Source organism: Lynx canadensis, chromosome B2, assembly GCF_007474595.2.
Source record: "Lynx canadensis isolate LIC74 chromosome B2, mLynCan4.pri.v2, whole genome shotgun sequence".
Lineage (NCBI taxonomy): Eukaryota > Metazoa > Chordata > Mammalia > Carnivora > Felidae > Lynx > Lynx canadensis.
The window spans coordinates 66,990,001-67,001,665 of record NC_044307.1 but is presented as its reverse complement, the minus strand read 5'-3'; the positions used below and the strand labels follow the sequence as shown (position 1 = coordinate 67,001,665).

The window sequence follows — 11,665 nt, the reverse complement described above, 5'->3', positions numbered from 1 at the left end:
TGGCGGCGGAGGAGGAGGCGGCGCAGCCGGCTGTGGGCGGTGCCGCGGTGACGAACGCAGCCGAGGGGCGGTGCCAGGCCCGGGGCTGTGCCCGCGCGGCCCAGGCCTTCGGCTGTCCGGCCGCCGCTCTCCTTTCTGCAGGTATCGCACGCCTGCTCCTCGGAGGCGTCATGAGGTCCCCGGTTCGGGGCCTGGCCTCCAGCGATGGCGAGGAGGGCTCAGATAGGACGCCCTTGCTGCAGAGCACCCCGCGGGTGGAAGCCGGTGAGTAGCGAAGCTGTCCGAGGGCGGGGGTGGCCAGGGTATGCTCGTCCTTGGCAGATGGGACCAGAGCTGCTGCCCCTCAAGGGGTCTTGAGAAAGGGAAGCCAAGGCGCGAGGGAATTCGAGGAGCGGGATCCATTCCCCGCCCTGCTCAGCCCCCTCCTGCCCAGGTGCCCAGAAGCTGCTCTGGGGTCTGGCGGGGACCTTGAGGCCAGGCAGGGCTGAAGTCTCGGGTGGGGCCTCGGCAGGTGCAGCCCTGAAGGGTCTGGGCGGGAGCTGCTGGGCGCCGCAGGCGCTGGGCTCCTGGCAGTTTTCGATAACATCAAGCGGGGCACCCTGTGGAAGAATGCATTGGAGGAGAACCTGCAAATCAATGGGCAAAGGGCCGGGCAGAGGACCCGGTGTAAGAGCAAACTGGGAGAGATGCCTGCAGATGGGTGGGCAAAGGGTTGGACGGAACTGCTAGGTCTCCTTCCCTGTCACCGCCAGGTTTCCGCAGCTGCTGTCCGCCAACTTGTAATCTGGTAGCTCCTGGGGCGGAGAGGGGAGACCGAAAAACAGGATTGAGGTTAACATGTTGTGTGTATACGGAGGAAAACTTGCATAACCCACCGAATATCTTGAACTTGTGCACACATTTTTTTTTTTTTCCGTATGGTAGTCTACGATTACATCGTAGCAGTCCACGATTTAAGTTAGAAAACAATTTAGTTATCCTCAAGATAGGATATCTATAAAGCTCTAAGATAACTTGTCAAAGGCCTTGCAACAAATAGAAGTACTTAACGAATCTTCCGTGAATTTGGGGAAGTTAAAATATATTACTATTTAATATTTTTTAAATGTAACTTCTTTGAAAGTAATTAAAAATAAAGAACAAATCCGTTTGCAGGCATTCTGTAGTTTCAAAGATGTGTGCATGAGAAACAGAGTTGAATTAGAAATTTGACTTTTCCTGACCAAGAATAGGGTAGTCCTGTGGTATCTTTTTTATTTGTTTTTAACATTACCAGATGGTGGCAGTAGATGTGGCAACGTCAGAGCTCCATCCAGCAGCTGGGAGCTTATTTTAGAGGAGGCTCAGTGTAAATACTGTACCAGTGACGTTTTACCTAGAAATTGGACTTAGTTCCGTAAACTGCACTTTTTCTGTAGCATAGCTGTTAGCTTTCTATAATTTTCTTCTGTAAAATAATCTATTACGGAAATACAAAACAAATGCCATAATCAAGATATTCCCTAGAGACTACTATATCCTGTTGCAGTTGAGAAAATATATATGTCTGTACCTTATCTATGCCTAAGTGTATACTTATGATTTTAAGAAGAGAAAAGCTGATAAAATATCAGTTGTAAAATTTTACAGTAGTAAAAAGAACTTAGAAACTACCATCTGGTGGTGCATCATTGTATACATAGACATCCGAGGGCCACAGAGGTTACATCCCAAAGGTTGCATGTAGCCACATTTGTGTTATATTTGAGAAATTCGTATTTGAAAAATGCTTAATCATTTTTACTTGATCCATCACAAATTTACAAGTTCCCTACTCCACCATCAGTAAGAGGACTTGGTTTTAAATTATACATAGCGTTTCTTTATTAAGAGAGCTAAAATTAAGATACGTTTCTTTAGTGTTAAGAATTAATACCACTCAGGTTGATGTAATATGATGGAATTTTCAGTAACCCAATTATTGTTTGCCTCTTAAGCATCTGCTTTCACTCAGCCTGGTGGATTTCAGAGATGCACACCAAAATGATGGGGAAAAGCTGGCCCAACACTGATAAACAATAGGAAGTCTATAGATTTTTCTGCTTAATTTAGGTAGGAGGAAGGGAGGGAACTAAGCAAGGAAGAGCAAAGCTTCCCCTCCCACACATAAAAATGCATTCCTCACACTTTATACCGGTTGAAGGTTTACTTTTGTATGAATGACATGTGCCTTATATTTGATTAAGTGGGTTATCAAAATACTGTTGCACCAAAAATGTGTTCACTCAGGAAAAACAAGTTTTAGGGCTTCTAAGACATTTCTTTGTGTTTAAAGACAGAGCATGGATCTGGAGCCAGAGTGCCTAACTAACTTCCAAACCCAGCTCTGCTAACTTGTTCTGTGAGCTTCAGCAATTACCTAAGCTCTCTATGCATTCCTTATCAATAAATCAAGGAAAATAGTATACCTAACTTACAGGGTTATTGTGAGGATTAAATGAGCTAATAGGAAGTGCCTAGAAGAGTTTGGCACATAGTAAATGTTACTATTACTATTATTATCATTATCATTATTATCAGTGAAGACCATTTGGGTTTTGCATTCCTCAGAGAACCTCGGCACAGTAAAATGATGTCCCCATTCTTCATGGTCACACTCTATTGGAACTTGTGATTCCTAACTTGTAACAGTTCATTCTATGCTTTGTTTTCATTAATGGGGAGAGTGGTGTTTCCTTTTGTTTTTTGCCTCTACTGTTCTGTTGCAGGGGTTACATTCAGGGCTCAATTACACAAGCACTGAGTTTCACAAATATACTTTGTGTATTAAATGTAAGGTATGGTGTGCTGGTAGAGAGCAACCATGTTATAGAACGAAGGCAAATGGCCTTGGGTCATTGGGTCATTTGGGTCATGTTGTGTAACTGAATCCATTTTAGTGGAATTTGGTGTTTTCACATAAATGGGTATTAATTTGGGAGCTAAGAATACATAAAGATTTATCAGGAATTAATTACCCATAAGGCAGAGTAAGACTAGTTGAATATTACCCTTTTTAAAGGCAAAATATATTGTATTTATGTTCAAGATTTTTTTTTTTATGTTTATTTTTGAAACAGAGAAAGTGTGAGCAAGGGAGGGGCAGAGAGAGAGGAGGACAGAAGATCTGAAGCGGGGCTCCGCACTGACAGCAGCGAGCCCAATGTAGGGCTCGAACTCACAAATTACAAGATCATGATGTGAACTAAGTCAGACACTCAACCGACAGAGCCACCCAGTCACCTTCAAGATTTTTATTTTTTTTTTAATCTCTATGCCAAACATGGGGCTTGAACTCACAACCCCAAGATCAAGAGCTAGTCAGGCACCCTAATAGGAAATTTTTTTGTAATGCAGTTCTTGGGCCAAGGGTGCTCACTGTGTCCAGTGCCCCCCTTCCTTTAGGGAAAATCATCATCTGCATGGGTCAGTGCTCCCAACCATGAATTTTCCACCTGAGTCTCTCCCTCACTACTCAGTACTTCCTTGCTTCTTCCCACTGCCAAACCCTTCCACAATGAATAAATGCCTGGCATTCTAAGATTTTCACCAGCCTTCCCTCCACCCACACATCCTTGCTTCTACAGAAACCTGGCCTTCTGGGCATATCACTTTCACTCCTCACTGCTGCCTCAAGGAGTTATTATTTTCTCTTGCCGTGTGCTAATTGATGAGATTGACTCTTCCTTATTCCACATGGATGATGCTTCCAGACAATTACCCTTCACTCTCAATGCCTGGTGACTTCCTACTCATTGATGAAGACTAGTATAAATGTCCTTTCTCCAAGAGGCCTTCCCCGACCCCCCACCCACACATACACACACACACAAGCAATTTAATGTGACTCCTTTGCCTCTTGTTACACACATATATGGTGGCACTCTATCTTATTGGTATAACTTTATCCAGGGTGAACAGGAAAGGAACTCACTTCTACTGAGTGTTTACCATAACTTCCCTAGAGTATTTCATTTAATCCACACACAACCCAGTGAGGTGCATTGTGGTTGCCTCATTCTAAGAGCCAAGAAACCTGAGAATGAAAACTATTAAGTAACTTCCCCAAAAACACAGACGATGAGATTCAGGACTGAGATTCATTCTCAGGTCTGCTTTTCTCTAAATTAGTCTGTGTTCTTTCAAGTACACCCACTCCACATTCCTAAGTTTAAACCATATTTTAGAAGCTGGTGTTTGTTTTGATGGGTGCTCTGTTCGTTATGCAAGCATGATTTTGCTTTGAACTAGATTTCAAGGTGGCAGATGCCTGATGGATGTTCTCTCTCTTCATGATGCAAGCGTTCTTTTGTTGGACCAATTTCAAACATTATCCAAATTCACAGGCCCATCTTGTCTAATCATCATACTTTCTTGAAATAAAATTTTTCTGACTGATTTGTAAGCAATAACCATTTTTATAAAGTAGCAACCATGTATTTTTAGTATCTCTTAAAACCTCATAGTCATATACTTTGTGACATCTGTGTTTTTTCATTTTCTGATTATTGACCGTGCCCCCAGAAAGTTAAAATTGCCTGATCCATAACTTCTTTGTCATATTTTCAAGTAATACCACCAACTTATAGCCCTACATCTTCTTCATAGGATAAGGTATATCAAAATCCAGGGGCGCCTGGGTGGCTTAGTCTGTTAAGCATCTGACTTCGGCTCAGGTCATGATCTTGTGGTTCACGAGTTCGAGCCCTGTGTTGGGCTCTGTGCTAACAGCTCAGAGCCTAGAGCCTGCTTCAGATTCTGGGTCTCCCTCTCTCTGCCCCTCCCCCACTTGCACTCTGTCTCTCTGTCTCTCTCTCTCAAAAATAAAAACAAAACATTAAAATTTTTTACAAAAAGGGTATGTCATAGTCCAAATAAAGCATCACATGGGGAGAAACTGATTACAATAAAATATGGTAACTGCAAATAGGATAGAAAGGAGTAATAACATTACAAGTCAGAATAGCATAAAATAAAGTTGTCTGGACTAATTAGTAAGCTGAATTACTAGTAACTTCCCCCCTTCCTTTCACTTACTGCCACATCTAATGTGTAGGCAAGGCCAGTCAGTTCTGCTTTTAAATTTATCTCAAATCTGCCCATTTCTCTCCATTGCCTCTGCTTTATCCTAGTTAAAGCCACCTTCATCTCTTTCCTGAAAAACTCTAATAGTCCCTTAAGTGACTTTTCTGAGTCTACATCTTCTACCATGATTCACACTTTTCTCCCTTTGTAATTTACACACAGCAACCAGAGAAGCTCTTGAAACCACAATTACCTGTTGTCACTCCTCTGCTGAAGTAGGTAATGAACTTTGTAAATAATACTCTGGCAAAGCAGACGGTGCATATATCTGGAGTTTTCTTACTCCAAATTACACCGAGTAACACATTTTGGTTGTCCAAATTTGGCAAGATTATGAGGCCCCATCCAGATTTCTTTGTATTACTGGCACAGAGCAATGATAAAACATGCCTTGCACTATCCAAAGCCTCCCTAACTAGATAGCAGCCCATTGGTTGGAGCAGAGAGCAAACGTTTCTAGATTCAGGTAACACAGACAGCATGAATGGAGCTTTAGAAATACAGTTCTCACAGATCTAGGTCTAACAATGGCAGTGGTGCCATAATTCTAATAGCTGTACTCCTCCAAAAGGAGTCAATTGAAAAGTTCTGTCATAAGTGATGTAATGCCTACACAGAAGAAACACTGATAGCAGTTGTTAAGTGTCTGAAGGCTTATAGGAAAGTGAGTTTGATCATAGTATTTAAGAACATCCCTAAGTATAGTCATGCCATATTCATTAATGCTTCAGTCTGAATCAGTCAGTCTGAATCAGTACCAAGACCTTTGTACTCTGAAAAATATATTTTTGTTTGAGGGTAGGTAAATGAAAACACCAGGATTCCTGAGTAGGGGAAAAATGTGTATGTAGTAGTAATATGTAATTACCCAAATAAAGCATACTTATATTCATACATAGGTATTGAACCAAGTAAAACAGATGTTCATGTCTTTCAACAGCTATTTCTGTCTCAGTGCTTACCAAACTTAAAGGTGTAAGACCCTGGATTAGCCACTCTCTCTGTCACTAAGGGATCAATCAACTTTAACTTCCTAAATTCCTGTCCCCTCTCCAATTCTGCAACTCAGTAAAAGAAGCAAAAGACAGAATAATGTGCATACGCCTGTAATTACAGTAAAAAATAGATCAAAACTCCTCCTCTCACATGATCTTTCTTTCATTGGTTCCTCCAGCCATTCCGCCTTCATTTTTTTTTTTTATCCTTGTGGTACCTTCACTTACTTCCTTTTTTAATGTGGGCCCTTTAAGCATGATCAACTCAGCAACTGTCACAGATGCTGCAACTGTCATAGATTCTGCAAGTTTGCTTCTGGATTCTTAAACACATTTAGTTTAGGAGGACCTTAAGTGTTAATCATGGCTTCTGATTCAAACCCAGCCTCTGAGGATACTTTTCAAGGTAAGAAATTTATCAAGAGGAGTTTCAGGCCCTAGCCTTGGCAGGAAATTTTTGTGCTGTGCTACAATTACAGTGAGATGGCCGCTAATCCATAGTCAGTAGTATGTGTGCTATGCTGTGGTGAATACTCTAGTACTTATCGGCCATGATTTAGATAGTTTTTCAGAAACAGTGATGCCATTAAACCCCTTATCTTTTTTTCTCATATCTTTGTCAACTGACAGTTCTGAGGCTGTAATGGAGATCTTTCTGAGCAGAGTTGGTAAAGCTATTGCCTTCGTGTTTTAAAAAACTGTCTTACAGTTCAGGCTCTCATGTGTTACATGTGTATCAAAACTACAGCTGCTGAGAACAAATTCTCTTTGATAAATGTTTTCAGATATGCTCAACCTGAGATTATTCTCAGAAAAATATTCATGATTTATGAATTTGTGTACTTCTAAAAAGTAACCTTTTTAGTAATTTAGACAATATCACCTAAGTTATTCTTCTAGTGAAAGTTGTCCCCCAATATGTATTTCAGCTCCAGTGTGCGGCTCTGCTCGTTATAACTTAGCAGTGTTGGCTTTTTTTGGTTTCTTCGTTCTCTATGCATTACGGGTGAATCTGAGCGTGGCATTGGTGGATATGATAGATTCAAATACGACTTTAGCAGATAATAAAACTTCCAAGGAGTGTGCAGAGCATTCTGCTCCCATAAAAGTTCTTCATAATCAAACGGTAAGTGCTACTTTATAAACAGTCTTATTCCTAAAATATGACCAAGTGAAAATACTGAAAAGTCTTTCTTCATCCTATAGAAACCATCAACACTTGATTCATGTAAGCTGAGTCTTTTTCCTTTGTGTTTTTCCAGGAACTAGTTGAACAGTAACATAACTACAGCTACTGCTACTTGGTGTAATACACCTTGATCTGTTTGAAAAGTAGTTTTTCAGTTTCCTCTATAAACATACCAATCATCCTTGAAGATAATTTGGAAAAACCCGTTTAGCATACCAGAAAATTTGATTGTTTTAGATGTTGCTGAATAATTTTTATGGGACTTTTGTTCAATAGCTGTTTTGCTTAAAAGGTTATGGTTGCAGGAAAGCTTGGGTCATCTGCAGTATGAAAAATAAGAACAGGTCAGTCTTTTAGGACATTCTTTTTCTAAAACTTACGTTATGCTTAACCTAAACTGCTTAAGTTACTTTGCCTGCTTCATGTTATAGTAGAATTGATAAGTGTGTGCTCATCATTTGTTCAGAATTGAGTTTTATATACTTTAAACACTTTATTTTGCTTATCAGACAGAAAGAAAAGGAGAAAAGGCTGGTGTCCTTTTTTATGAGCATATTTTCATCCATTCCCAGGGTTCACGAAGAAGCCAGATCACACTTGGGTTAGTCTCCTCTGCCATTTATAAACAAGAGCATTCAAGCACAGGAAGTTTTTGCCTAAACAAGCATACATACAAAATAGTGACTTGCCAAAAAAAATTTTATTTGACCTTAATAATGTTGCTGAATTCATATTTGGGTTCACATCACCCACTTTTCCTACTTCAACCTATGACTTATAACTGCTGGACAGTTCATGAAGTCCAATAATTCCACAGATAAGCTACAAATTAATACTGCAAATAAGGATAATTAGAGGGGTGCTTTGTATCTTTCCTTTTGGCAAGTGCTTTCGTTGACCTAGCTAAATTGTATTCATCTGCCTTATATCAGCAGTAAAAACAAATCCTGCAATTGTTCTTGACACATTGGCTCAGTGATACAACTACATGCATTAAAGATGTCAGATATTCTGATTAGTCACTAAATCTTCATCATTACCTTACTGTGTGCTGCTACTAATTAAAAGACATTTCCTACTCACATGAAGTTTATGGCTTGGTTTAAATTCTTGTTCTTTCGTCTTGTTCTTTATGCTTGTTCAAGTGTTTGTTCTGAATTGGGGAGATATTAATGATCTATATTTATGCATACTAATAACCAACATTAAGTGAACACTTCGTGTGTGTCAGGCCTTTTTCATTTAACTTCCCAGATCACAAATCCAGTAAGTAAAAGAGTGAGGCTTGAACCCAGGCCTGGCTCCAAAGCCTAGCTCAGCCCATACAGTATTCTGTTTAGTAGAATTTCTGGATTGAACCTGTACCTGTTTTTTGGTCCTTCTTGGTCATGGTCATTACAAAGCCTCTACAACTCATCCTAGAGTCTAGTTTCATAAAATAGCGAGCCTTCTTGCAGTTTACGGCTTTCAATTATTTTTATTCTCTTCTAGAAGTGGCATGTCTGTGTTGTGGTGACTCACCTACCTAGTAGAAAATTTGCAAGTTCTTCACTCGAAAACAGTGATTCAAAATTACATTTATGTGTACTTAGATGCCAATTAGACAAAAGAGCTGTTTAGTCAACGTCTTAAAATGTTATTTTTATCCTCCTGCTCTTTATAGGGTAAAAGGTACCAGTGGGATGCAGAAACACAAGGATGGATTCTCGGTTCTTTTTTTTATGGCTACATCATCACCCAGATTCCTGGAGGATATATTGCCAGCAAAGTGGGCGGGAAACTGCTGCTAGGATTTGGGATCCTTGGCACAGCCATCTTCACCCTGTTCACTCCTGTTGCTGCAGATTTTGGAGTTGGAGCCCTCATTGTACTCAGGGCCCTAGAAGGACTAGGAGAGGTAATCTTTTTCTCTGTTTTGTTTTTCCTCTTAGCCCGTATCACTTTCTTACCTCCTTAAAATTATCATTCTTTGGTATGAATATAAACCAACAGTTGACATCAGAAGATAGGACTTATTTTTTAATTAGAAAGATGATTAATGGGGTGCCTGGGTGGCTCAGTTGGTTGAGTGTCCAACCCTTTATTTCGGCTCAGGTCATGATCCCAGGGTTGTGGGATCCAGCTCTGCTTCAGGTTCTATGCTGAGCTTGGAGCCTGCTTGAGATTCCCTCTCTCTCTCTCTCTCTCTCTCTCTCTCTCTCTGCCCCTCTCCCCTGTACACACCCTCTCTCTCTCTCTCAAATTGAAAAAAAAGAGAAGTGATTAACTAGAAAATAATTCGAGTTGATTTCATATCAGTGAGGTCAATGGGTTCTCAGGTGGGAACATGATGAAACTGGAAGCTTTGCTAAAAACTCAGAGAAAACATTTCCCAGGGAACATTTCACAGGTCTTCTGACTCTTACTTCAGGAGATAAGAAAATAAATGACTAGAGGAACATCTGACTTCAGCTAAGGTCATGATCTCGCAGTTTGTGGGTTCAAGCCCCGCATCCGGCTCTGTGCTGACAGCTCAGAGCCTGGAGCCTACTTCGGATTGTGTCTCCCTTTCTCTCTGCCCCTGCCCCATTCATGCTTGCTCACTCGCTCGCTCTCTCTCTCTCAAAAATAAATACTAAAACATTTAAAAATGAAAAAGAAAAGAAAAGAAATGACTATTAAAATGGTTAAGATAGACCATCTTTACCTCTTGAACTTTTGCTGGTTTATCTCTGCTTTATCATTAATTGATTGCCCAGATCTAAAACACACTTTACACAGTGGTTTGTCAAATTGCCTTGTTTTACTTTTAAATGTGTTGTTATTCATAGAGCTTCCTCTTTGTTCTTTTTTCTGGTTCTGGAACTTAGAGACAAATAATTTATCATTTTTTATAACTATCTTTGGTTTTATGATTTTTCTGGCCTTTCTGCTGCTTTGAGAATTGTTATCAGTTTTTATCTGTTTTTTCCTCTACTCCTAAGATTTTTTATCACTTTTGAAAATTTTAATTCCTTATCTTTCATTTCCTTTCCACTTCTCTTTTGCATTTCATCATATGTACCTCTATCTTTAAATAATGATCTCTTTTTGTTTCTAACTTTGCACTTCTACCTATGAAATGGAAGCATATATTTATTTTGCTCTTAACATTTCTTTAACCCAAGCGAAATAGTGTCCTCTGGGTTTGGTATATAGAATGAAAGTTAGGGGGCGCCTGGGTGGCTCAGTCAGTTAAGTGTCCGACTTCAGCTCAGGTCATGATCTCACAGCTCGTGGGTTCTAGCCCCGTGTCAGGCTCTGTGCTGACATCTCAGAAGCAGCCTGGAGCCTGATTCGGATTCTGTGCCTCCCTCTCTCTCTGCCCCTCCACCACTCATGCTCTGTCTCTCTGAAAAATAAATAAACATTAAAAAAAAATTTTTTTTTAAAAGAATGAAAGTTAGTAGTAGCAATGTACATGCTGTGTTGGAAAAACACTGACTAGAGTCACAAGATCAGAGTTTGGATAACAACTCCACTGTATCTAATGGTGAAACCGTAGGTAAGCCCTAATCTCTAGACCTCAGTTCCATCATTTTTAAAATTGGGACTAAACTACATGCCCCATCCTCAGTCACAGCTCAGATGTGATAATGATTGCTAGAGTGCTTTAGAGATTGCCAAATACTGTTTAAATTTAAGCTTTGATCACTTAATAAGCAATCTTATTTTGTCCTTATCAAATAGAGATGTGCTAAATAAACTGTTTTGACTACAAAATAAGAATTACTCCCCTATTACCAGGTTCCTCTTCTCCTTACCTAAGTAAAATATACTTAGTTGCAGCATAATTTCTCTGATCCAGATATTGAATCTCCTTGCTGAATGTATTCCCATATGTTAGCTTCTTGTCTGTTTATGCCACTAATTTAGCATTATAGTATATTGGTTATATTAATACTACTCTCTCAAGTAACCTTGTTACATCTAAACAGAAGTTGTGTTTGTTCTTTTGTATTTCTCTGTTCCTCCAGTATATATCATATGTACATTGCCTAATCCATAAACTTAAGTCAGCATCTTTCCTCCCTAGCAGGATTCACCATAAATATACCTACATTGTCCCTAGGGTTTTATAATGAAGTTTTCTACAACATAATCTCTGTAGATGTTTCCCAACACCTTAATCTTTATTCTGTAATGACTCATCCTGTGGTTGCTCTATGATACAAATTCTTATCAACTTGCAATGCTGCCTAAATCATTTGTGCCTTCTGTTGGTATTTCTTGCCCCATTTTTTGTTTTTGAAGGAATCAGCAGAAAGTACAAAGTGTTAAAGCATTTATTCTTATCTCCACTAATAATAGCACTAGCTATTGGCTTTACAACAATCGTGCAAGATAGGAAGTATTGTAT

General features: G+C 39.8%; 1 protein-coding gene across 3 annotated transcripts in view; it reads left to right on the top strand.

Annotated features, from left to right (window-relative positions):
- The first annotated feature begins 87 nt into the window (after positions 1-87).
- SLC17A5 (solute carrier family 17 member 5) overlaps positions 88-11,665 on the top strand; it is a 49,799-nt gene continuing 38,221 nt past the window's right edge. Inside the window, exons 1-3 of one of the 3 annotated variants that reach the window (XM_030315850.2) lie at positions 88-264; positions 7,028-7,224; positions 8,951-9,184. In XM_030315850.2, coding sequence (XP_030171710.1) covers positions 171-264; positions 7,028-7,224; positions 8,951-9,184 — 525 coding nt within the window. In that variant the 5' untranslated portion in view covers positions 88-170. The remainder of the gene's footprint in view (positions 265-7,027; positions 7,225-8,950; positions 9,185-11,665) is intronic. The other 2 variants (XM_036064404.1, XM_036064405.1) reach the window with 2 other exon arrangements.